This window comes from Xenopus laevis, chromosome 1S (genome assembly GCF_017654675.1).
Source record: "Xenopus laevis strain J_2021 chromosome 1S, Xenopus_laevis_v10.1, whole genome shotgun sequence".
In the NCBI taxonomy this organism is placed as follows: Eukaryota; Metazoa; Chordata; class Amphibia; order Anura; family Pipidae; genus Xenopus; species Xenopus laevis.
In genome coordinates this window covers 129,572,263-129,600,010 of record NC_054372.1, presented here as the reverse complement: position 1 = coordinate 129,600,010, position 27,748 = coordinate 129,572,263, and the positions used below count along the sequence as shown (strand labels likewise).

The following is a 27,748-nucleotide window of genomic DNA, read 5'->3' as shown; positions in this document are numbered from 1 at the left end:
AAGACGAAACGCGTAAGGCAGGTGACGTCACTGGTAGGCGCCCAGCATTGAACACGAGGAACGAACACAAACAACTGCTCATCCAGCTCCCCAAGCTTGATCATCTTGGGATTTTCTTCGTGCGGACTGGTGCATACAGGGGGAGCCTCCAGGTGGACGGTGCATAGATATGCTCTTTTTAAACTTTTGCCATGTGAGTGCATTTTAAGCTTTGTTTTTAAAAATATTAAAAAGGTATTTTTACACTATTCGCTGCTGCATGTCGATTCACAGTTTATACAAGGAGAAGCGCCTCATGATTTTACGTGCAAGTTGATATTCCCTGTTTGTGAGTACCCACCCAAACAAGTTTTTAAGGAAAGTTTTTTAACCCTTTGGTGGAGGTCGATAGTAAAGGAGGGCAACACATATATGGTGAAACAAGTGGTCTGTTTCTTACACAAGAGGTGGCAACATCCAAAACTATATTACCCTATTTGCCTGTCTCCCATGCCTTTGGCGCTGGCTTTTTTATTTCAGTAACAGATTTGCGGACTTGGAGGGATACAAGTAGGAGCCGGCTGGGATTTGTGGACACAATTGAACCTTGGGCCTATTCTCCTTTTAGGATACTTCCCTAACTTAATTGGCTGTTAGCAGAGAGACCAGAACATCTAACAGGTGCAAATAAGAAACTTTGTAACAATTTTGAGACACAAAAAAACAGTTTAGATAAGGAGAAATATTTTCAAACTTTCATAACCTGCCAAATTTTGTAAAATGAACATGGTAATTAGGGGGTGTGATCACATAAAGGGGCGTGGTTAAAAATGTCGCTGCACTATGTGTGAAAACATTTTTTGTCCCTCTTTTTACTTCCAAATTGTTGGGAGGTATGGATAATAGATTAAAGTATGTAAAGTATAGAGAGTGTGAGGAGAGGAAGAATAATCGTAGCGAGAGTGGCCCCTGGTCTGTTTTTGGGTGGGCCCCTGGTGTCCCAGCCCGACACTGTGTACAGTGTTAGTCACAGGGCAAAAGAAAATAAAAAGGTGGTATAAAGGTGATACCTTTATTGGCCAATTGAAGATAATCATAGTAGGCTTTCAGAACATTTTAGTTGCTTTTCTATTTCCTTTTACAAAGCAACTAAAATGTTCTGAAAACTTGCTATGATTACCTTACTTAGCCAATAAAGATATCACATTTATACTACTTTTTTATTATTTTCTGTCGCCCCACACACACCCTGGAGTGCCATCTATGCCCTTTGATGGAGACCCTGTGTGAGGCGCGATTAACTCTCCACACAAAGCAATACACTCACTGTAGGCAAGGGCCTATTACTGTACGGCTGCTGGTCACGTGATTTCGGGGAAAAGGAGGCGGCTGAGCCTAGAGAGACAAGGAAACTGGTGAGGGCGGGGGAGTGACAGCCAGAGCTACATGGTGGTGGGATAAACAGAGGAAGAGACAGGGAAGCGCCCACCACTGACAAACGAAACTTCTGAGACTGAAAGGCAGGGACGTGCAACTATAAACCGCACAAGGTATGTCTGTGCACACTGTTTAATGCCTTTCTTTCAACTACTGGAAGAGCAATGTGGTGGGTCTCTCTCTATTTGTGCTGCCATGTGCACTGTTTATTCTGCCTCTGCAACTTTGCTGCAACTGTACGATTTTCAGGCACTTTACCAATTGATTGCGCCCCATAATGACCAGTATAGAAGATGTGTTTTGAAGGTTGGAGGACAAACCTACCCTTCTTCAGGAATAAAATCTACCATGCAAATGTGGAATTTAAAGCACAAAAACCAACCAACCCCCGCTTTCTCCAGATTGATCAATAGGGGATTGTGGGAATTGTAGTCCAGACTACTGATTTTTTTAAAGGAGACTACTGTAATTCCCCTGCATTGTTTTACACACAGGGCACTATAAGTTCAAAACATGACCAATTGTAATTTTTTTTTTTTTTTTTAATTCTAGATTAAGCGATTGTTCACAATTAAGAAATGATTTACCTACGTGGAATATAATGTTTGTAAATTTGTCAATCTTTATTAAACTTGATCAGTAGGGCATTGTGGGAATTGTAGTCCCAGTTATTAAAATGAAATGAAAAAGGCCACCTATAACGGCAAAATTGTGACATGTGCAATTACTTAAAGGCTACGTGTAGGAATTGTACAACATGATCAACAGGCGATCGTGGGAATTGTAGCCCCTGCTACTGAATTTCCAAGGAGAATATAATATTACTGGATTAAGTAGTTGATCAGAACTAAACTTGCTTTATGATCATGTGCAATAAAATTTTAGGAAGTGATGTAATGTGAAGTCCAAAGTTTGCTACAGTTCTTATCACCTATATCAACCAATCACCAGTCAGCATTTCCTTTTCACTTGTTTAAAAGCAAATATCTTATTGGCTGCAGTGGGTAACTGCACCTGGGAAAACACTGTGTCTCACGTGTATATATTTAATAAAATACATTGTTTGCCCAGGTGCAGTTACCGATAGCAACCTATAAGATGTTTACTTTTGAACAGGTGACCAGCGAATGCTACCTACTGATTGGTTAGTGTGAGGATTGCGGTTGATATTCTATACAGACGTATTCTTGCTTGATAGGGTCTGCCAGGATAGTAGCTAATATGAATGAATAAAGTATAGCAGTGCTATAAGGGAGTGACAAGGCCATGCATTAATGTGACTTACCAGTGGCATAACTAGAAATGAATGGGCCCCACAACAATATAATTTTAGGGCCCCTTTCATGAACTCTTTCATGAAACTCCTTATCTTCCCTTGCCCCAGGAAGTCTCAGGGTCTGCTTTCCATGTAGTTGCCATATCAGAACTTTGTAAACAAGAGCTCTCCCGCTGCTGTACAATTGCAACTCCCAGTCGGTATCACTAAATAGCCTTACAAGAAAGACTGTTTGTTATGCAGTTCAGCATGCCTTGCTGTTTTTCAAAACACAATGTCCAAGGCAAGTGGTGAACGTGTTTGCAAACCCTTTTGTGGCTTCACTTCCTGCTAGAGCTTGTTATCAAACATATTCACAGGCCGAGGCTTCTAGATGAAGCTCCACCCCTTAGCCTTTGCAGTACTCACAAGTTTAAAGTAGTGCCGTTATAACAACATCTAATATTCCCATGTATTAGATAATGACATGATATATTTGGGTAGGCAGTCATACAGTATGTTCAGTTGTTTTCTGGCTATTATTTCTATGTTACTGTAAGCTACATTTAGGTTTCTCTTTCTAGAAGTTATACTGTAGTGTCACTGTACAGATGGCCACTGGGCGAGCTCGCTCTACACTGAAGCTTAAACCGTGGCTGGTGGAACAAATTAACAGTGGACAATTCTCAGGGCTTGTATGGGACGATGAGCAGAAGACCTGTTTCAGAATTCCATGGAAACATGCTGGGAAACAGGACTTTCGCTGTGATGAGGATGCAGCCATTTTTAAGGTGACAAAGCATTGTACACTGTATTGTCTTTTTTTTTATTATTTTTATACTGATGATTATAGACTATGGGCTCATCTACTAACCCACAGATGCATGTACATCATCAACACACTGAACTTCTCAACTGCACAGTAATAGGACTATGGTGGTTCTGTACTTTCCAGCTGGTCCTGGGCATGACATTCGCCATATACATGTTTTTTGTGTTTCACAAGTCATTATACACTGCATATAGAAGATACAGGCAGCTTCAGTCTGTGCTTATACATATGAAATCCCCAGAAGTCACCATAAAACCATGTATATAGGAGATGCACATACTCTTTATGGTCCATAATTAAAACATTATTGCACACAAAATAAGATGGACCTTTCTCAATTATCTTGTGTGCAATAATGTTTTAAATATAGACAAAAAAGGGTACATTTAAATTAAAAATCACATGGTATATGGCACCCTCTGGGGGCATGCTATGCCTGTAGTACTGATTGAACGGTGGCCGGTTAGTGCTTCCTTAATATTTTTGCTTTTGTTTATTATACATTGCAGCCAGCCTGGGTATAACCAGTGTTTTATATCCATTCGCTGGCTGTTTCTCTTCACTGTTTGGTGGTACTGACTGCACAGATAAGCACAGTAAAGTTCAGAGTCTAAAATTCAACCTGGACTGTCAGACCTCAATTGCAGTATACAGTAATCAGTTGGTTGGTTAATCTTTAAATTAACTTTTAGTATGATATAGGCAGTGATATTCTGTGAGAATTTTTAATTGGTCTTCATTTTTTACTTCTTTTGTGGTTTTCAGAAGTTCTTCAATTAGGAATTTCAGCAACTATCTAGTTACTAGAGTGCAATTTACCCTAGCATCCAGGCAGTGGTTTCATGCAAGTAGCTATTTCATACTTGCTCTGGCTTGTATACAAGGACATCTGCAGAACCATGAAGGAATATGACCATTTATTCACCTTCATACATTTTGTTTCAGAAAATTCACCAGAAATAAAGACTTTTTGCAATTACTTTCTATTTTCTGTTTGTGAGTGTAAAGTTTAATTTTTCACCTTCTAAAGCAGCTCTGGGAGGGGGGGGGGGTCGCTCAGTCTTTAACTGTTCTAAATGGTTACATTTAGTTGACAATCTCCCCGAACTGCCTTCCCCCTGCCTTCCTCCTGCTATAATGAAAAAATAAAGAGTGCATTGGTGCAGGCAATTTTTAATTTTAGCAGGGGAAAGAAAGGCAGTTCGGGGAGATTGTTGCCCCGAATCTGCCCTAAAGTTCAGAGCACATGCTCAGATTCGGGGAGATTAGTCGCCTGGCGATAAATCTATTCTTCAGGGTGACTAATCTCCCTGAACTGCCTCCCGCCGGCTAGAATGTAACAAGGAAAATTTGGGCGACTTCGGAAAACGAATCGCTCAGAGTGCCATCCCACCAGCGATTTACATTCTAGCCAGCAGGTTGCAGATCTGGGAGATCAGTCGCCCCGAAGAAAAGGAGATTTGTTGTCACAACTAACTAATCTCCCCGAATCTGAGCGTGTGCCCTGACCCTAAAGGTCCCTAATACGCCAAAGATACTGCTGAGAAATGTATCAACTAATGTAGCCCCTAAGGGGCAGATTTATCAAAGTGTGAATTTAGAACTTACCATAGAAAAACTCACTTTCAATTCATTCCTATGGTATTTTTAGACTCACATTTATTAATAGTGTTCACTATTTGATAAATGAGGTAGAGGTACCTTCCCAGCATCCCCCAATCGTTGCACCCTAGACAGGTGCCTCTTCTGCCCACCCCTAGTTCCGGTCTGGTCTCATGAAAATAATATTTGAATATCATATTTGCAGCATAGCAGTCTTGATGGTAATGCTTCATCATTATATGTACAGAACAATCTGACTTACAACCTTTTAACATGTATAGGTCAGTATCTACAGTATGTGTGTATGGCCAGCTTTAAACTGGCAACACAAGGGTTGATGTAAGGTATATCTGAGAGATATGCCACATATGTGGAGAACCATATTGCATCCAACAATAAACTTGCATTTAACCATCAACTTGACTGAAATAGTCCATGCATTTCTGGTTCAGGCCAATGTGATATGGGTTAGTAGATTGGGCAGGTTTCTTGTTTTGTCTGATAGAGCTAAAGGAAAAAAATCTCTATGCACATGTGATCAACGTTACATGCGTTTAGTTTGGATTTCAAAACAATAATAGCATAATTAACAGAATTCACTGTGGCAGTTGAGAAAATAGCTCATGTTCACACCTGGATTTGGATCAATGACAGAGCTGTAATAAATTATTAGGGATGCACCGAATCCAGGATTCGGTTCAGGATTCGGCCAGGATTCAGCCGAATCCTTCTGCCCTGCCAAACCGAATCCTAATTTGCATTTGCAAATTAGGAGCGGGAAGGGAAATTGCGTGACTTTTTGTCAGAAGACAAGGAAGTAAAAAATATTTTTCCCTTTGGAAAAGGGTTTGGTATTTGGCCGAATCTTTCGCAAAGGATTCGGGGGTTTGGCTGAATCCAAAAAAGTGGATTCGGTGCATCCCTATAAATTATATCTGTGCACCGGTGTGATAGATTATTTGCAGTATTTAACCCTGCTGTACTTGATTTTTCTTTAGGCCTGGGCTATGTACAAAAACAGACTGTGTTCAGAGGGCAAGCAAGATGCAGCTTCTTGGAAGACCAGACTGCGTTGTGCCTTGAATAAGAGTCCAGAATTCCAGGAGCTTCCACACAGATCCCAGCTAGACATAGCTGAACCTTACAAAGTGTACAGTATTGTTCCTCCTGGAGAACAGGGTGAGTGTTTAAGGGATTCTGTCATTATTTTATGGTGTCATTAACACTATATAACACTATGTACATTGCAAATAGTAAATTCTTCCATTTAAAATGTTATTCTTGAACCAATAAATGTACCGTTTTAATAATGGTGATTCTCATTCCATTATGCATGATCCTGTGCTTTCATAAACAGCAAGCAGAGCTCAATACAAGTCCTTTCAGGCCTGCTTTCTTGCCTGTTCCCAGTGGTGTACAGCTTTAGCGTTGTAGACAGTTTGAGTTTATTAGATCTATATAATGCTTAAACCTTCTCCAGCCTATAGGTAACCTGTTTTTTGGAAAGGTAAGATAGGGCATTGGGGTGTCAAAACTCATTGCTTCTTGCTGTATATAATGTATTTAGGGCTGAAGTTTCCCCTGCCTCTTGCTGTATTCAATGTATTTGGGGTGTCACTACCCTATGCCTTTCACTGTATAATGTATTTAGTATCTGTAGGTATTGTTCTAGGAAATCACTTTAAAGGAATTGTTCAGTATAAAAATAAAAACGGATAAATATATAGGCTGTGCAAAATAAAACATGTTTCTAATACAGTTAGTTAGCCAAAAATGTAATCAAAAGGCTGGAGCAGAGGTCCCCAACCAGTAGCTCGTGAGCAACATGTTGCTCTCCAATCCCTTGGATGTTGCTCCCAGTGGCCTCAAAGCAGATGATTATTTTTGAATTCCAGGCTTGAGGCAAGTTTTGGTTGCATAAAAACCAGGTGCACTGCCAAACAGAGCCTCAATGTAGGTTGACAATCCACATAGGGGCTACCAAATGGCCAATCACAGCACTTATTCGGCACCCCAAGAACATTTTTCATGCTAGTGTTGCTCCCCAACTCCTTTTACTTCTGAATGTTGCTCACAGGTTCAAAAGGTTGGGGATCCCTGGGCTGGAGTGACTGGATGTCTCACATAATAGCCAGAACGCTACTTCCTGTTTTGCAGATCCCTTGGTTTCCACTAATTGGTTGCCAGGCAGTAACCAATCAGTGACTTGGGGGGGGTGCACATGGTTCATAACTGCCCCTTTCAATTATCTAAAACCTTTACTAATAAAAGTAATAAATCTACGTCTGATCTAATGACACATGGAGCGGTTTTGCAACAGTGCACTGTAGCTGAATCCACCCTGCCACTTCCTAGTTATGTAAATTAAAACTTTGTGACACTGCAAGTACAGTCGGTTTCTGACCCAAAAATTCACAGTGGAGCATTTTAATAACCACTTATAGTATCTGTGTTAGCCTAGGGCTAAAACACACGGAATTTTGTCCGCCAGCAGTCAAGGCAGCTGGAATGCCCAGTTACCTTCTGATAAATATATGAACAACAATTAAATGATGCAAATGAAGTAGTGAAAGGCAGATCCTCTACTTCATCAGCTACAGTTTCTTTCATGTTATTACAAGCTGTGGCAGGCAGACAGGGCTTTTGTAACCTTAGCTGGCTATCCCTGACAGCAATGACAGTCAAACCCTACATCAGTCTATGTGCTGTAGCCCTTAGGGGAATGGCAGGTGGGGAGATGTGTTGCCCACAGGAAATCTCACTCCCAAAAGACAACAATGCACTCGAAATACCTTTAAATTACTACGTATATGAATGGCCGCAGGTAGAACTGACATCTTGCAGGAAAACAAATCTGTTTTTGCTTTTGAAAAAAATGGATGTCTGTTGAAGAAGCACTGTTGTTATTTTTTTTAAAAAAGTTTCCCCATGACAGAATGTCTTTAAAAAAGTATTCATCTGAATCACAAGAATCTAACTATACAAAGGCTAAGAATTAAAAGATTCTATTTCTAGATGAATAAGGGATAACCTCTGTTGGGCCTAAGCATCCAAATAGAACCCCCGCACTGGGGTACAAGTACACTGTATCAGAGGCCCCTGCAGTTGTTGCTATTCTGCCTATGTCAAGTAGAGCTGCAACATAGTCTCTTGTTCCCTGGAAATGCTAGAGAATAGAAGATTTATTACACTTAAGGACTGGTTTATCAAAGTGCGAAATTAGAGCTAACTACAGAAAAACTCATCTATTTCATATTCAATCCTACGGGATTTTTAGAAGTGTACTGTATTTATGAAATGGTGAACTCGTACTTGGACAAATACGCTTCTAAAAAAACCCATAGTAACGCACATAAAATGGTTGAGTTCTCTGTAATAAGCTCTAATTTTACACTTTATCATTATTTGTGATTTTTGAGTTATTTTGCCTTTTTATTCAGCAGATCTCCAGTTTGCAGTTTTTGTAATCTGGTTGCTAGGGTACAAATTACCCTAGCAACCATCCATTGATTTGAATAATAGATTGAAATATTATTAGGAATGGGCCTAAATAGAAATTTGAGTAATAAGAAGTAGCACTAACAATACATGTGTATCTTACAGAGCATATGTTTTGTTTATTTGGGATCAGTAAGCCCTATTTGAAAGTAACAAGGAACTGAGAAATAAATAAAATAGCCATTCTATAACCTACTAAAAGTTAACTTAAAGGTGAACCACTCAAACATATTGATTGATGAAGTGTGCTGACATCAAGCAGAGTTGAAACATCAAAATAAAGGGTGTCTTCCATTGTTCTCTCAATGTGAAATATGATACATTCCTCCATTAGTTTTGTTTTTTCAAATGTGCCAAAACCCTATCAGAATGAAATAATTCATACTTCTATTTTCTACAATTTGCTGTTGCATATTCCGGAATACATGAGAAAAAAAAATTAGCCCAATCTGCTTCCTGCTATCAAGAATCTGCTTATTGTTTAGTCTGTTGTTTCAAGTGAAGGCCCCAGGCTGAAACAATGACATGCAGTACGAAAATGCTTGATAAAATGTGTGGAATGCTCCCTGTCTTCTTTATTCTACTTATGTTCTAGAGAGATTGGCACAGCCTTCTAATGCTGAATGTTTGTGCACAATGCAGGTTGATTCTGTAAACTATATATATAATTTGGTCTCAGTTATAGGTTAACCATATACAGTGGTGTGAAAAACTATTTGCCCCCTTCCTGATTTCTTATTCTTTTGCATGTTTGTCACACAAAATGTTTCTGATCATCAAACACATTTAACTATTAGTCAAAGATAACACAAGTAAACACAAAATGCAGTTTTTAAATGAGGGTTTTTATTATTTAGGGAGAAAAGAAATCCAAACCTGTGTGAAAAAGTAATTGCCCCCTGAACCTAATAACTGGTTGGGCCACCCTTAGCAGCAATAACTGCAATCAAGCGTTTGCGATAACTTGCAACGAGTCTTTAACAGTGCTCTGGAGGAATTTTGGCCCACTCATCTTTGCAGAATTGTTGTAATTCAGCTTTATTTGAGGGTTTTCTAGCATGAACCGCCTTTTTAAGGTCATGCCACAACATCTCAATAGGATTCAGGTCAGGACTTTGACTAGGCCACTCCAAAGTCTTCATTTTGTTTTTCTTCAGCCATTCAGAGGTGGATTTGCTGGTGTGTTTTGGTTCATTGTCCTGCTGCAGCACCCAAGATCGCTTCAGCTTGAGTTGACGAACAGATGGCCGGACATTCTCCTTCAGGATTTTTTGTTAGACAGTAGAATTCATGGTTCCATCTATCACAGCAAGTCTTCCAGGTCCTGAAGCAGCAAAACAACCCCAGACCATCACACTACCACCACCATATTTTACTGTTGGTATGATGTTCTTTTTCTGAAATGCTGTGTTACTTTTAAGCCAGATGTAACGGGACGCGCACCTTCCAAAAAGTTCAACTTTTGTCTTGTCGGTCCACAAGGTATTTTCCCAAAAGTCTTGGCAGTCATTGAGATGTTTTTTAGCAAAATTGAGACGAGCCTTAATGTTCTTTTTGCTTAAAAGTGGTTTGCGCCTTGGAAATCTGCCATGCAGGCTGTTTTTGCCCAGTCTCTTTCTTATGGTGGAGTCGTGAACACTGACCTAAATTGAGGCAAGTGAGGCCTGCAGTTCTTTAGATGTTGTCCTGGGGTCTTTTGTGGCCTCTCGGATGAGTTGTCTCTGCGCTCTTGGGGTAATTTTGGTCGGCCGGCCACTCCTGGGAAGGTTCACCACTGTTCCATGTTTTTGCCATTTGTGGATAATGGCTCTCACTGTGGTTCGCTGGAGTCCCAAAGCTTTAGAAATGGCTTTATAACCTTTGAAATTGAACTCAGGTGTGATAAACCACAGTTAAGTTATTTTTTAACAAGGGGGGCAATCACTTTTTCACACAGGCCCATGTAGATTTGGAGTTTTTTTCTCCCTTAATAACGTAAACCTTCATTTAAAAACTGCATTTTGTGTTCAATTATGTTATCTTTGACTAATAGTTAACGGTTTTTGATGAGCAGAAACATTTAAGTGTGACAAACATGCAAAAGAATAAGAAATCAGGAAGGGGGCAAATAGTTTTTCACACCACTGTATGCAGTTAATTCATCTTTGTAGCAGGAAGTCTATCAGGCATTGCATTATGTGAGCATGATGATGTGGAGGACTAATGCAAAGCATACACTCTTTTCTTAAGATTACAGGTGTCTATCCAAGGCAACACAGAACATGGGCAAAATGAAAAATCTATATTATATATATACAACCCACTTAACAGCAAAGTAGTCTCCAACTATAAATGACTGTGATCAAACTTTAAATTTATATAAAAATATATATATCTTCACTGCAGTAACTGCAGATTCCAGAAGATCTGGACGTAAGCGAAAGAGTAATGCAAGCAAAGCTGGTAGCTCATCTGATGAAAGCACCACCTGTGAGGAGAAACTACAGATAATCAGGCTGGTGAGAAAATGCCTACTTTTTTCTCTACAAATTTTCCATGCTTTTGTCTTAGCTTTTATTTATTTATTTTTTTCAGGATCTGACTCAAGTTAATGATGCAAGAGTAACCAGTTCAGCATCACCTGAAGATTCTGGGATTGGAAGTGACACAAGCAACACGGAGACACTCAACACAGCTCAGTACAGCACTGAATGTGAGTTAGATGGCCTTTACCTAAAGCCCATTGAATTAAATGACTGCTTCGTATTTGTAAATAAGGCTTTATTATGACAGGACAGTTAAATGAGCGAAAATTGTTATTGCTTAAAGGACCAGTAACATCAAAAAAATTTTTTTAAAAATTCGTTAGTATAGAACAAAATAAAACGCCAAGACAAATTAAACTTTAAAATAGAAAAGCCTTTATTAAAAATTAACTTAAAGAAACTCCACTTCCTGTCCTCTACAGAAAAGGCGAAAGGACGACAACGATCCATCGTGCTGCGCTCGATTTCTTTTCCTATTCTACTGACAGCGTGTGTGTTCATGTGTGTTCAGAGGAAGGCAATGTCAGCGGGCTCCCCATTAGCTCCCACACTGAAATGCTCATCGAATCCGACACCCACAGCCTTCACCTCGGGGTCCGTCTCCATCGAAACCCAGTCCTTGGGGGAGCCGGTCAGAAGGTCAGCTCCGCAGCCAAAGTGAGGGATCCCCGTGGCCCCCGAACTCCTCGCTCAGCGCCCAACCCCCAATTAGATAGACTTTTCCCTGTGCTCAGCTGTGCCGCTTGACAGGCAATTGAAGTAATGCCCCTTTAAGTGACTGACCCCCTTTTCAAAATCTGCACCAATGCCACTGTGAATAGGAGAAATGTGAAGCATCCCCAGGCTCCCACGTCCTCAGAAGCAGATTGTTTTCAGAGAGATGTGAGACACATTACTTGAATTGCAGGCGCAGTCCCTCATAGGCTGACAGGGAATGCGAGTATGGCTGGATGCGATTGTCACAAAGTTGTGAGTTGTGACACGGCTGCAGGGGGCACAATGCACAAGGGGGCACAAACTTCCCGGACCTGGCCGGGGTGTAGTTTCCTCAAGGCAGAGACCATGGCAGATAGATTGCCGTACAATATGCGGTGCCGAACACTTCCCCTGGGTCAGCCTTGAAGCCCAGCCGTCCCCAGGTTCTCCGCATACATGCAGTGGGTGTTATTCTTGGAGATCACTGATCTGGATGTGCACAGCCGCCCCCCCCCCCCCCCCCGCACAGCACTGAGAACAAGAAATTGAGCGCAGCACGATGGATCGTTGTCGCCCTTTTGCTTTTTCTGTAGAGGACAGGAAGTGGAGTTTCTGTAAGTTATTTTTTAATAAAGGCTTTTCTATTTTGAAGTTTAATTTGTCTTGGTGTTTTTATACCGTTCTATACTAACAAATTTTATGATGTTACTGGTCCTTTAAGACTCTGCTGCCAATGGGCTAGATAACCTGTAACATTTTCTTAAGGTAATGATACACAGAAAGTTGTCACCTTTTCTTAATTGTCTCTGGTATGGACAACAACATGTTAGATAATACCTTTTTTCTGAAGTTATTGGAATTTGCTGCCAAAGTAAACATCCCCTCGGGATTATACGAGTACACAGTTTTGCTGGCAGTTATTCCCATTAACTTCAATCCAGAGTTATTTTCAGAAAAATGATATCTTGTAATTGGTATTTTTAGGGAGGATTCTTTCTTTTTGCCTTTCATTCTTTTGATTGCTGTGTACTGAAAATAGTAGAAGCAAATGTTCATAAAAGTGCAGTCTCTGAAATCACTTTCACAGAAATGCAGAATTGTAGTCACTTTAATTTTAGTTACTGTTCATGCTATCCTTTATTTATTTATTTATTTATAATTTCTTATTTTGCAGCTCTCACTCCTCTTCCAACACTGCCTTTACAGATGACACATACAGGTTAGAACTGCTCTTGGATCATTAAACTCAGTTTCGTATGACTTTATGTTTGCATGTGACAGTAGGAATACAAAAAACTTGAATTGCTTATTCCCTTTTCTAGAATGTACCATAAACATATGCTCATTCAAGTTATTTGTTATCTTACAGCTATAAACTGGTATCCACACATCCAATTGGTTATATAGAGAGGTATTTTATTCTAAAGCATATTTAATTTAACACTATTTAGTCTGTAACCATGACTTCTGGGTAATGATTCTGCTATTTAATCTATGATATATTCAGATTTTTTGAAACTATATAAATAAATGAAAACCGCACATTTTCTTTGAGCCAATCTCAGTGATCAAAGCACCATCTACTCTTTATGCAAAACAATAGGATGCAGTAAGAAACCTGTGACGGGATTGCATAAATGTTAGTGAGATCATAGATTCATAGAACCATTACGAGATCATCAAGAAACAGTAACGTACATTCTAGGGATAGTCATAACGAATTTGTGTACTGAAGTATGCCACTGTGTATTCTAGATTAAATTGATGAATGTTAGAACAATTAATAGCTTTCAGCAGATGAACTACATAAGGGGGTTTTGTAATAAAAGGCACTAAGTTTGCCCAGAAACAGTAACCCATAGCAACCAATCAGCAGGTAGAATTTACTGTTCACCTGTTTAAAAGTAAACATCTTATTGGTTATTATGGGTTACTGCTCCTGGGCAAACTTAATGCCTTTTATTACATATAGGGGTAACTGCTTTACAGCATATGTAAACTACTGTTGTCAAAATTCACAAATTTAAACTTCTTGGGATTGTCATATCTGTATTGCATCAGGAGTATGTTGTTTATGTCCCTATCAGCCTATGTTCTACACTGTAGATATATCTTGCTTTATATATCGTTTTTGTGTCCAACATGCTTACATTTGTAGGGAATTTAGGGATAAGAGAAACCTGATTTAGCATCCCATGTAAATATCATATAAAAAGCGCTGGAAGAAAGAGGGAGTATAATCTTTTAATTAAGGGGTGCCTTATTACAAAAATTCTAAATACATACAGAGAAATGTAAGCTGAGAACAGCCTTTGGGGTTTATATGCATGTATATCCTTGTTAATGCAGCTTTTTGATATGCTGATATTTTAGTATAATAGTCTTTTTGCCTTGCCTAATATCCCTTTGCTATGACAGTAAATCTGCATATATTTGTTTATTACTGTCTTCAGTGGTTGTAAAGGTAAAGGCATATGTAAATGATACTGTGAGCATTTTACAGAAATTAAGTAATATAATATGGAACCCATTGTTAGAAATTAGACACACATTCTTTTATACATTATACAAGTTTTCATCCAAAAACCTGTCAGGTTGGCACCCCTATAGGGCAGGTTCTCCAGGTAAAGACTAACTGCTCCAGGGAAAGTGATTACATACACCAGTTGGGAAATAAAGGAAAGATTTTTGACTGGAAACAGCTGGATAAGGCTATGTTGGTAGCTTCTAAGGAGGGAGAGTGGGTTTGCTGGCACCTAAGAAAAGAGGAAAACCTTGAAAACAGTACTCCTTGTTTTAAATGATTATGGGAATAGCCATACAGTGCTTATTAAAAAACTGGGGAATCCTTTAGAAGAGGAGGAGTTAGCACTATACATATACATAATATAAAAAGTTACTAAAAGTAAAAAAAAACAAACACTTGGACAATGTAGGGTTATGGTAAAAAAAAGTGGAGGCATTGTTGAATGCAGGGAAGCAGCTGCTCTTATTGACATTATGTACAGAGCCACAATATTAGCTTTGAGAGAAGTCAGTTTCAAGCAATATATAGCATTACAAATGGGGATAAACTAAAGGGAATATCCAGAATAAACATATTCAGTTAGAACAGGAGTTGATTAAATACAGTGTACCTATCTTGGGTTGAATCATTTTATTGAATTGGTTTTTTGAAATCCTGATAATCTGTTTTACAGTTAGTGTGAGCCATTTCAGTTTGTAAGTGTGGAAAATAAAGGGTTAAGCCCAAACAGGAAGTGCGTTAAAGTGGCGTATATACGGATGCTAGTTTGCAGCCAAAACTAAAAATATATGAGAATGATCATGCCTAAAGAAGCCTTGATCTATGGGTGAAATGTGTAGCAAAGGTGTTAATTTTTTAGCCTATTTGGCAATTTTAACCCTAAAATACTGTTAGGAGTGGAGAGCTTTTGTATCCCTGTTTAAGAACCATTCAACACTCTAATAAGTGCTAAAAATGCCAGTTGTGGAAAGAAAACAAATAACCTGCCCATCCACTGTGTTAATGAACTATTTATGAACTTTCTAAAGGGATTATTACTATTTAAAGGGGTTATTAACCTTTGATTTAGGGGCAGATTTATCAAGGGTCAAATTAAAAATTCGAGATTTGAATTTTCAAATTCGATTCGAGGTTTTTTTTTTAATTTCAAATTCGATTTTCAAGATTTAGCATACTATGGCCCTTTAAGAACTCAAATTTGACTATTCGCTATCTAAAACCGGACAAATTGCTGTTTAAATCAATGGGAGAGGTGTTTGCAGCTGTCCTGACATTAGTGGGTTTTTTTCAGAGAAAAAACTTGAATCCAGTTTTTAAAATGCTAATCAAATTGGATTAAAATTGGATTCGAGTTTTTGGGTCTATTTAATTCAGTTTATTTATTTGATTTTAGTAATAAATTTCGAAATTCGACCTTTGATAAATGTGCCTCCTAATGTTTAGTATGATGTAGAGAATGATATTCTGAGACTGTTTGCAATTGGTTTTCATTTTTAATTATTTGGGATTTTTAAGTTATTTAGCTTTACTTCGGCAGCTCTCCAGTTTCAGTTTCAGCAATCTGGTTGCTGGGGTCAAAATGACTCTAGCAACCATTCATTGATTTTAATAAGAGACTGGAAAAAAAATAAGAGTGGGCCTGAACAGAAAGATGCGTAATAAAAACTAGTAATAACAATAAATTAGTAGCCTTACAGAGCATTTGTTTTTAGATGGGGTCAGTGACCCCTATTTGAAAGATAAAACAAGAAGAAGGCAAATAATTTAAAAAAAAATTATAGAAAATAAATAAAGACCACTAAAAAAAAAGTTGCTTAGAATTGGCCATTCTATATTTTGTGTATCTATAGTAAGTAGGCTGGCAAGCCACTATTTTTAATTTATGTTGTTTAAACATTGATGACGTAAAGGTATATATAGATTGATTGATTTGTTTTTGCTGTTTCTCCCTGTCATTGCTTTGTTTTGCCTACTTCACTTAATATGTGTATAAAATAGTGTTCTGTATGACCATACAGTGCTGTTGTTTTTTTTGTTTTATTGCAGCTCTCGTTTCTTCACCCAGCCAGCATTTAGAGATCTCAAATATAGGTACATTGCCCGCAAAATGTACATGTTGTGATTAATCAGACCGTGCACATATTTTGTACACTTAAATATTATGTAACCCCAATTTGGCTTAAATAGACTAATACCAACTAATGTGCTAATAATGCATGGGCTACACAGGACCCTTTTTCGCAGGGATGGGCTTTTGCTAAATGAAAAGTGCATGTGCTGATTTTTTTGTACTACAACTCACTACTGCCAAAGGTGTAAAAGAATAGAGTTGGACGCAAGGGGTTGTTTGCAAAACAGTAGAACAGGCTTTATTCTATTATAAAACACCACAGGGTTATCATACTCACACATGAGGTATTCAAAGTACATTGCCAGGTACATCAATGGTGTAGCAGTCACAGCATAGAAATACACCACTGAATGAATAGCACAGGGAGTTGAAAGTATCACCTTCCAGGTTGTTAGTACCTCATGTGGCCCAGATCCCCTACAGTATATGTGGAACAGGGATAGAACAATAACCTGATTCCCTTGTCAGTACTGTGGTCCCTTCACTACAGGCAAAGCAGAGCCTGGGGGAAAGCTACTCCCTTCTATCTTCCTTGTTGGAGCTTGAGCTGATCTTACTAACTAAACCTCAGTGTCTCACTCACTCTATAGTGTGCTATTACAGGAACTATACTGTACACAAGCTTCACCTCGTTCATGGGGCCCCTGTACCCCGACTTCACTAAAGGGGTTGTCACTTTAAGGCCTAATTCTGGGGCCTTGTTGACTCCAGGCTCAATTGAACTTCCACCCAGATCAACTGCTGCAGGCAGAGGAAGTCCTCCCCCTGCAAAGCACTTTGTTACAGTGATGCAGGATATGGTCATCAACCTAAGGGCCAATGAAATGGGTATGCAAAATAGGTACCAATCGTTACATGGGTTTTAACCCAACAATAGGGAACTGAGACACTGCTAGAGAATGAAGCCATAATGGTTATTATACTTATGGGTCCCTACATTTATGTATCCCCTCCCCCTTCCCTTTAAACCTTTACGCAGCTGTTTAGATCTGATCTGATGTTGCAACTGTTCCCTCAACCTTTAGATTTTAAGCTGTTTGCAGACCCTCTATTGCCCCCAACATTCTTTTGCATCCCTACTGCAGCACCACACACATTCTTTTTCTTCCCTACTGCAACAATCTTCCCAATGTTTTAAGTGATTTTCTCACTTTATTCACCTCCCAAATGTATCTTTATTTGTGGAAAAAGTGGGCAAGCTTATGGGCAGGACTCCACGGACGATTCCGGCGCGATCTAACGTGCTGGTCAAAAACAAAGGCGTCGCAACGGAAATAAGGTAAGTAATGCTATTGTCGCATCGTGTCGCATCAACAATGCGACACAATCCGACAATAGCATTACTTACCTTATTTCCGTCGCATCCGATGTGGCGCCTGTGTTTTTGCGCAGCACGTCGGATAGCGTGCATCGTCTGCATCCGACTGTCACGTTTCGTAGTATCAACGGCGCATCATGATCCGACAATAGAATTACTTACCTTATTTCCATCACATCCGATGCGTCACATCGGATGCGACGGAAATAAGGTAAGTAATGCTATCCTTATTGCTACCTTATTTCCATCGCATCCGACGGGACGCCTGTGTTTCTGCACAGCGCGTCGGATCGCGCTGTAATCGTCTGTGGAGTCCTGCCCTATAGCTTATATATCACGAGAGGCTCCCGAAAATTCATTGTGAAGCAGCTTTTTCCTGATTTAGAAATGACACTATTTCCAGTGTTTGCACTGATGTGTCCTGCCTACACCACCTGACCCGCGTTTTCCTAAAGTGCCTTGGATGTAGAATATTGTATGTGGGAGGTGCAGGCTGTGTATGTATGTGTGTTCATTTGACTTAGCACACAAAGATATTTTGCAATGCTGTTTATCAAATATACTTCCTAGTCTGATTATTTATCTTTATATTTTAAGCTTTGCAGGTTACTGTGTTCTACAGTGGTGTGGAAGTTTCTCAGAGCATTGTTCAAAGTGGGGAATGCAAGTTGTCAGCTGGGGCTTCCTTGATGAGATCAGGTTCAGGAATGGAGCATGTAACTCTCCCAGCACCAGATGAACGTCTGGACTTCGAAACGCGCAAAAGGACTCAAGATCTGTTAACATTCTTGCAATCTGGGGTTATGCTGGCCAGTAATAGGGATGGTATATTTGTGCAACGTCAAAGATCCTGCTCCGGCCGTGTGTTTTGGGCTGGGCCATGTGCAAATCCAGGACAGTCTAATAAACTGGAGAGAGACATGCACGTCAAACTATTTGACACTGTGAACTTTCTTAGAGGTATGTGGAGTGCATCTCTTAACAGGTTTGACCATGGCTAGTACTAAGCATATGCAGAAAAGTGGAAAGATCAGTGGAGCAATAGATAAGTAGAAATGGAAGATAAACTTTGTGAAATGCAAGGAATCTTTCCTATCTCTTGCAGTTCAATGACACACACATTGTAGTCCTTTGCTCCTCCACAAACTGGCTTGTACTTTTGAAAAGTCTGCTATCAAGTCAGCTTTGTCCTAAATGCAGGGCTTGTTGATAAACTGATCAGGTGTTCTTCAGAGGAGATCAGATTTGTCTCATTCTGTGTCAGCAGAAAGATTAACCATTCACATTAATAATTTGATTTTTCTCATGTCGTTGGCTAATGAAGCATAAGAATGTGTTTTTGAAGGCTATATCATATTAAAGCAGGTCTAAAGGAAGCAATGGAACAGATGCAGATTTAATCATAATGATCTAAGACTTGAGTGCTATAAATTACATGGTTATGTGGATACTTTGTTACTAAAATTAATTAGATTGAACCAGGGCTGTCCATCTGAAGGCCAAAAGTCTAAATGCAGCCCTACAACAGATGTTTATGGTCCTCTGTCTGCCTAAGGTCTCTACTGAATTGAATTGAATTAGGTTTTTATTGTCATCTATGCTGCATACAAAATATACACAAAACAAAATTATAGAATTTCTATATTTTGCCCTTACCCCCCTCCCAACCCTCCACACATTCATTTACATTTTAACACCCACTATTTACCCACTGACTTCTTTGTGTGATATGGCATTGTTATCATATTGTTTAATTGGCCTGCTTCACGGGAAAAGTTGAATTATTAATGTGAATGGTTAGTCATTCTCCTGTGCAGTACAACTGCAATGTTCTACTGTATTTTCAAAATTTAACATGTAATGGTATTCAGATTTATTGCTATAGGGCACCATAAGGGAGATACACACACTATACAGCTCAATTCTGAGTCTTGAAATTCTTTTATTATTATATAGATAGTGAATTAATATAAAATACATTTGTTGCATCTGTTTTTCCAATGCCGACTCTAGATCTGGAGAGATACAACACAGAAGGTGGAATGGCTCCCAGGTATGAAGTTACTTTGTGCTTTGGGGAGGAAATCTCAGAACATGAGCCTCGTACCAACAAACTTATTGTAGCACAGGTGAGAAATTAAACCGTTTGCATTACTTGTACTTGAATTTTATTAGATTTGATCAGTCTATGCGTTAATTCATTTACTGTAGCTTGATGCTGAAGGACTCAAACTTTGATCCTCTAGTTGTTACAGAATTACAGCTTTAGGAATATTGCCCATCAACCTGTTCCCCCGGGCTTAAAGGAACAGTAACACTAAAAATTATTAAATTCAAAATGTATTCTATACCCCTCTAACAATGCATCCACCTTGAACAAAGTTTCGTATTTCAAGTGCTTTATGTACAATTACCATTAAAAAAGTTCTCTTCCTGTTCTCTAAAAAGGCAATAGAGCGACTTCAGTTGTGCTAGACACCTACGTGCGCGCTCCACAGCAGCTCCCAACATCACCTATTCAAACTGGAAGCCAGTGGCTGCAGCTTAAGAAAGGATTTTCTCTTCCCTTGTGTTTTAACGCAGCAAGATGTATTGCTGTATGTGCTGCGAGCAGGGGAGGCAGCACCCAGGTCAACCATAAATCCACAGTCAGTCTGCTGCAAATTCCTTCACCTGCTCGCAGCACTTAACTTGCAGAACAGCAATACGGAAGTAACGATGCCAATGTGCACCCTCCCCTCTGAGGGGGAATGCAGGGGAGAGAAAATCCTTTCTAAAGCTTTAGCAACTGGCTCCCGGTTTGAGGAGGTGATGTCAGAAGCTGCTGTGGAGCACGCACGTAGGTGTCTGACACCTATAAAAAACTTGAGATACAAAACATTGTACATGCATTGTTAGAGCGGTATAGAATACATTTTGAACGTAATAATCTTTCGTGTTACTGGTCCTTTAACTATCTTGCCTGGCAGATGGTATACTGAAAATGCCCATATGAGGTTTTCCAAGCAAAGTTGCTCATTCAAAACTTAAATGTTTAATCAATTAGGTTGCCCTGCCTTATCAACACTTGCTGATCCGTTTCATACTAAAACATGACACCCATCTATTCATGAATCTGTTCTTTTGTGTTGTAATATAGCTGTGTTCTTATTAATATTGAAGAGTATTTAAATTCTGAATACAATTTCAAACAGTAAAATCGAATAATGGTGGATATATTTAAAGGGGAACTATATCGAAAATAAAAATTTAATATAAGCGTCCTCTTACTGAAATAAGAAACTTTCTAAATATAATCAATTAAAATGTCTGCATTGTTTCTGAAATAATCAAATTCATATTCACTATTCCTCTCTCAGTATCTGTTTCTCTTCATTCTGTCTTCATGCAGCAGTTGGGTGAATGATCCAATATATCTTATGGGGGGTTTTCCGTTCCTAGCAGATGTATTAGAGCTCACTCATATAGCCGATTCCAGTACAAACAAAATCTAACAAAATAACAGCCTTTTGTACAAATTCTGCATGTAGAGAGACAGGATGTCTGGTGAGCTCTAATACATCTTCTAGGCAAAAGGAGCCCCCTATAAGAAATATTGGATCTAACTGTCAATGAATATCTGACACCCAACTACTGCATGAAGAGAGAATAAAGAGAAACAAATGCTGAGAGAGGAATAGTCAAGATAAACTTGATTGTTTCAGAATTTTTAATTGTATTTATAAAAGTTTCTTATTTCAGTATGATGAAGCTAATATTACATTTTTGTGATAGTTCCCCTTTAAAATATGAACTCATCTTTTTTTATGATGCTTGCCTTAGCCTTGACATTATTTGTAGGCTGTAAAACAATAATGTGCTATAGAATGCCATATAATAAATGTTAGCTACTGTATGCATGGCACACAGCAATTCACAGAACATGAGCCCCTGTAGTGTTACATGCTTAATACCTCTCCCACACACAAGTAGTTGTCCTAGTATTAGCATAAATCCAGTGTCTGTCATTTTGTATGCATGTGTCTTTATGTTGCACATACCTATCGTGTTTCAGGGTACCCCAGAGTGCTACCATGGTACCAGACCCTAGGGATTCTATTACCTTGTATGTAAAATGGGGTTATTTTTGTCTGCTCCCAATAAATAAGTTTTGTTAATGTTTTGTCTTGTTTTTCAGATAGAACAAGTTATTGCTTCTGAGCTGGTGCATGAATACTCCCAGAGTGCTCAAAATGTCCAGGCCTTAAATCCCCTCCTGCAGGACCCGCCTGCTCCTTACCTGAGCCCTCTACTTCCTTTTGACACCCAAAACAACTAAGGTGCCTCGCAATGTGAATATATAAACATATACTACTAGTAATCAAGAGGACAATCGTTTTGGAGCTTCCACGTATAAGGACAGCACCACTACACATATTGTGGATTATGTGAAATTCTACTACAGCATAATCCTTTTATGATGACCATTGCTTTCCTATATGCAGGTTGCATATTGGATTTCCTCAGAGTCTATCAAATGCTGAAGAAAGACACTGCAAAATATCTAATAATCCCGTAAGGGAGTAGGTGTCGGCAATGAGACACTCACATGACCCTACCTAGCTGGATTTTCTTAGCAACAGGTACGGTCTCAGAAAACATACAGTTACAGTAGGTCACTGGAGGAAGCAGCTAAAAATTTGCCGACTGTCGATGGCTACTTGCTGGCCTGACCAGTTGGGTTTGTGCTGCCAACGTCTCTTAGCAGGTCAAAAGAAACTCGGAGAGCAATCACTTTGTTCCACACTGGGCTACATAGTTCTCAGAGATTATTTTTCACAAGCGTCCCAGAGTTTAGAGGTAATTTAAGGTAGAAAAAGTTCTGACTAGAAATGTTTATTTTAATCATTTTGATACGTTTTAGCTTAGGATTGCTTCATTCTGAAACAAAACCAAAAGTTATTGTAAGACTACATTAGCAGGCCAGTTGCCAAAGTGTTTGGTACCTAGGGACTTCCATCGATCTTTTCGTAATTTGGATCACCATGCTTTTAAGTCTGCTAAAATCCATTTAAACATTAACTAAACCCAATAGGATTTGTGTAGCTTAGATACCACCAAGTTCAAGGTACTATTTTATTACGGGAATCATGCTTTAAAACTAGAATTATTTGCTTAAAATGGACTCAATGGGAGATGGCCTTCTCAGATGAGAGATTCCATACCTGTAGCAGATTTATGCAGCACAGCAGCATTTTCTCTTTTTATAATGGAGTAAAAGAGACAAAAACACACTTTAAAGGTTTACTTTAATCCTTGATCTTACACTCAAATAGAGCAAGACATTTTGTCAATTGGAACAATAAATACATGTACTGTAATACATGTACTTTGAGTTGGTTATGGGGACAATTAGCATGTGGAAAAATACACATTTTATTATACAGTTTATATATGTGAATATGTAAATTGGTCAGGCGTAGAATGCTTGTTAAAAGAAAATGTACAATGGCCCAGAAAATGGTTTGAGCACAAACGATTGTTTAGCTTGTGGGGTGCCCAAATAACTTGATATCGCATCTTTGATTTCAGTTGCTATAAAAGCTACTACATACAGTGTTCAGGTGTTACAACAATGTGCATTTATTAGCAAATATTTCATTCTGTTGTATCTGTTACATGTTTAGTTTTTGAATGTGTAGCCTAGCCTTAAATATGGGACCATCATACATAATGTACCATTTTACCTTCAACTAGTGGTTAATATGTTTGCAGTATCTAGAGACCACAGCATTATGCTGCTATAAGCAAAACTGGAGTGGGATTTACAACCTCCTGCATTTTTAGTTATTTTTTGTGCTTTAAATTCAGTTTTGTTAACTGACCTACTGAATCCTAATTAAGCTTGCTTCTCCTTGCTAGCTGGTATGATATGATTGCAGCATTAAGCTCAGTTGTTCTTTTTCAACTTTAATTGTAACGCTTATTTTAATGGGATGTATAGATTTAAGGTCTCCCACAAGGGACAAATGAAGTTTGTAAAAACTCAATACAGGCTGCATATTCTGTGGTTCTGTATACATATAAACGATAGGCATATCGCTACATTTTTATTTTATTTCTATATAGATATATATATATATATATATATATATATACTCTGAACACATGTATCCAGTGCTTTACATGGTTGTACATCACCCTTTGTTCTAATTTAGCTTACAATGTAAAGTTCCTATCACATTCACCCGCAGTACAGTAGGTTTTATCAGGGCCAATTAATGTGCCTGTATGTTTATAGAGGGTGGGAGAAAGCAGAGTCCCTGGAGGAAACCCCTGCAGAAATGGTCAAGCTAGAATCTAATTCAGGCCCCCCAATACCCATAATGCACTGAAACTGCTTTAGGCATAGCTAAATGTATCCTTTTTTGGGGGTAATGAGGCAAAGCATTTTTTCTGTTTTCCACTTTAAATTAATTCTTCAGGAACCCTGCTCTTCATGGAAAATTAATGACATTTGCCCGAAAAAATAAGAATTCCTACATATTGAGGTAAGAATAAGCAGAAAAGATGATAAATTCTTTTTTTTTTTTTTTGCTAGGTAGTGCCCTTGTAAAGATCACCCGTTGAATATGAATGTAACAAAATAAGTTTTGATATTGATAATATAAAGGTAAACTGTGACAAGTAAAACAATTATAGAGATTGCAAATACTTTAAAATTAGTTGGCTGCATTTTCTCAAAAGTCACTTTACTTCAGCAATTGATACTCCAATACAGTTTTCTCTTTATTGATGGCTGTTCTGGGGAGGTTATGCATTGTGTGTTTTCAGTAGGGATGCACTAATCCAGCTAAATCCTTGCGCTTTCTTTTTTCACTTGCAGTTTGGATTCAGTTTGGCCAAATGCTAATTCAGGTTACTTTAAACCTCTGGACAACTGGATGTGCCAGTTTTTCTGTTCACAGATGGTGCCATTTTATGATTCATCTCAAATTTAATCATACAAATTAGAGTTTGATTTCAGTTTGGTATTAGGCCAATTCTTTTGCAGAGAATTCAATGTTTGGCCAAATCCTAAAGTCTTAGATTTAGTGCATCTCTAATTTCCAGTAGCATTATAGCTTTTTAAGATACTTTATTTCTAAAAATGTAACTAGTTTATAGTATAGTGAATTATATTTCATATATATACACCATGTATCTTGTAACTGTACATAATTTTAAAAAAGTAAATCATTTCAATATTCTTGTTACAGTGTGTTTTTATGTTTAATAAACAAGTACAAGAAATGATTAAATGTTGGAGAGTCTGTGACAGCAGCATCTAGCGTTGCAAGGGAAGTGGTTCAAGTAAATTGTCTGATTAAGGGATGTGAAGTTAACTCAGCAAATGTAATAAAAGTCAAAACAGCAAAAGAGCAAAACAATTTGCAGAGATAATAAAAATTTGCATTTCAAAATGTAAAACTCTTAAATTAAATTAAAATTCTCAATGCAATAACAGTTTAGATCCGGGGATATAGTCGCCCAGCTACAAATCTCCTCTTCTTCGGGGTGACTTATCTCCCCAAACTTTCTTCCCGCAGGCTAGCATGTAAATCGCCAGCAGGATGGCACTCAGATCGCTTTGTTTTCGAAGTTGCTTCACGAGGAAAGGCCGGACGATTAATCTCCCTGAATCTGACCGTGTGTCTCTGCCCTAAACTGTTATTGCATTGAGAATTTTAATTGTGCATTGCCTTCTTTAAGAAGTGCTTGAAGGTGTCGTAATCTTTTGGAGATAACAAGATAGCAACTGTTTCAGTAAAAAAAATTTTTTACATTCACTACACACTGGCGCAAACTATAAAATTCGCAAACCTTCGACGGTTGGAAGTGGTCACTGAGAAGTTTCTGGGTTCACAAAAGCTATATTAAATTCACACAAAGGAACATTCGTTCACACAAAGGCATTGCAAATATTTTTACATTGACAAATTTTATTACATTCCCCCATAAGACCTATAAAGTGACCTTTAAAACCTATAAATGTGTGGCATCTATAGCCTCAGAACCAGGGTTGAACCAGGCTGGTGGAACACTGGGAACCTTAGGAGTCATGGATTTGCCCATTCACAGACACATGCCCCACCACCCTATCAGTAGGAAAGGAGCCAAAAGGTGGCAACCCTAGTCCCGCTAACCCACCCACTCCACGTGGGGAACTGCAGGTGCCCCCCTAGATCTCGGCTACAAGCAAGGAGATAAAATGTATTGAAGGGTTAACATGCCTACGTGCCGACCCTTGTAGGCCTCTGTACTTGTTTTTCTGTACAACGCTGTACTGTCTCTTCTTGGACAACCTTGCATAAGTATCATCATGTACTAAAAACAATATTATCAGCTTGCCTCAGACAAAATATCTTAGCTAACGCGCATGCACATATTTGTCTCTTTTCTATCTTGTCCATCCTGAAGGATATACCTATTACAGACATATACTATGCTAATAACTATGCTGATACGTCACTATATTAGGATGTCTTTGCTTATACCCTATATAAGCCTATGTTTGGACTACAATAAACGGAACTTGTTATTCTGATCCACTCGTTGGTGTTTCTTTGTGCAAGTTCCCCGGATCCGGAATACTAGGCATTGTTGGTCAGACGAAATCCAAAGGTTCCAGTAGCAGTTGGTTCGTTGTCCCCTTCAGTCTGGTGTCAGAAGCTGGAAATAGCAAGCGGCACGGACAGGTAAGAAAGCATCTGTCTTATAGACGATATTTTTCTTACCATCCGTATATGCTTAATGCTATATTCTTAAGCTTAAAGGGGAGACAAAAGAAATCCCTGACGAGGGATTCAAGAAAAAAAAAACAAGGAAATCCCTGACGGGGGATTCCAAAGGAGTTTTAGGTAAACTCCCGGTTTCTGGAGTTTTAGGTAAACTCCCGGTTTCACAAGTTTTAGGATCCCGGTTCATATATTATTACTCCTGGAACGGATTTCTGCTGTAACGTCACTGCCTTGTATTCAACTGCATGTTGTCTGTGTCTGTGTTTTACTGTTTGTATGTTATGACAATGTTTAAAGGTTAAAGCATATTTTTTGTTGTGTATAATTACATGTAAAACGATCGCTATATTAAGGAATACCTCTGTGAGTTGACAAGGTTTTGTCGGGACCCTCGATCCCAAGACAGCTCGTAAATTGTTTTGATTTATTGCGATCGCTTTACTCTATTTCTTTTTCACGTCTTGCTTGTGCTCAGTAGTAGTATTTGAGTTTAGAAACCACACGTTCCCTATAAATCACTATTAGTGCACATGAACTCTGCCATCCAGAGACAGGCTGTATTTTTTTTATTATTTCTGAAATCTAGGATATAAGTTGTAATAACCACTTATATAGTTATTTTTTTCAAATAAGTAGTCTGCCTTAGGAACTCTGCGAGTTGCATGTAACACTACATACATTTAATTTTAGTATTTCTATCCGCCCTCTCTTCTTTTCTCACTAAGAAACTCACTACTTATTTGGTGCAAGCAAACAGCGTGTTTTATTTCAATATGGGTGCGAAAAATTCAAAGAAATTGCCACCACCCATTAATGGTGAAACTTGTAAAGAATATGTGTATAGATGCAGTCCCACAGGAGGGTTTTATGTTGATCCCTGGGTTGATAAAATAGCATGATGGGGAGAAGCTTTTTCTATACTGAACATCTTGTGTCAGTGTGGTTCTTCTGGTGTACACCCATAATCTAATTAAGACGGGAATAGATATCCTCAGGACTGTTTGTGTCCTTATCAATTTTGATGCCCATAGTGAGGCTGCAGGTTCTGACTGCTCATCAGCCGACACAAAGGACACAGGTTGACCAATAGAGGATGGGACGGAGACTGATCACCTCCGGGACACGGGAAGACCTATTTTTATAGTTTCTTACTCGTGTCAAACCTGCTATTATTGTTCATACCTGTTGT

General features: G+C 38.7%; 1 protein-coding gene across 4 annotated transcripts; it reads left to right on the top strand.

Moving 5' to 3' along the window:
* Positions 1-1,372: 1,372 nt before the first annotated feature.
* irf9.S (interferon regulatory factor 9 S homeolog) lies at positions 1,373-25,031 on the top strand. 4 transcript variants are annotated; one of them, XM_018243902.2, is made up of 10 exons: positions 1,373-1,529; positions 3,256-3,462; positions 6,104-6,284; positions 10,989-11,101; positions 11,178-11,295; positions 12,999-13,043; positions 16,398-16,442; positions 18,398-18,760; positions 19,814-19,929; positions 21,978-25,031. In XM_018243902.2, the coding sequence occupies exons 2-10, from the start codon at positions 3,283-3,285 to the stop codon at positions 22,116-22,118; spliced, it is 1,302 nt and encodes a 433-aa protein (XP_018099391.1). In that variant the 5' UTR covers positions 1,373-1,529; positions 3,256-3,282; the 3' UTR covers positions 22,119-25,031. The 4 variants fall into 4 exon arrangements, with proteins under 4 accessions (XP_018099391.1, XP_018099393.1, XP_018099392.1 ...); XM_018243903.2 differs by having other exon boundaries at positions 1,374-1,529; positions 3,283-3,462; XM_041580173.1 differs by having other exon boundaries at positions 1,374-1,529; positions 3,242-3,462.
* The last annotated feature ends 2,717 nt before the right edge of the window (positions 25,032-27,748 follow it).

What these genes read in the sequence shown, in the direction of transcription:
- irf9.S (XM_018243902.2), top strand. Translation starts at nt 3,283, where the DNA reads ATGGCCACTGGGCGAGCTCGCTCTACACTGAAGCTTAAACCGTGGCTG. An exon ending in TGTTCCTCCTGGAGAACAGG is followed by an intron (nt 6,285 to 10,988) that starts GTGAGTGTTTAA and finishes TCTTCACTGCAG; the next exon opens with TAACTGCAGATTCCAGAAGA. An exon ending in AGCTCAGTACAGCACTGAAT is followed by an intron (nt 11,296 to 12,998) that starts GTGAGTTAGATG and finishes CTTATTTTGCAG; the next exon opens with CTCTCACTCCTCTTCCAACA.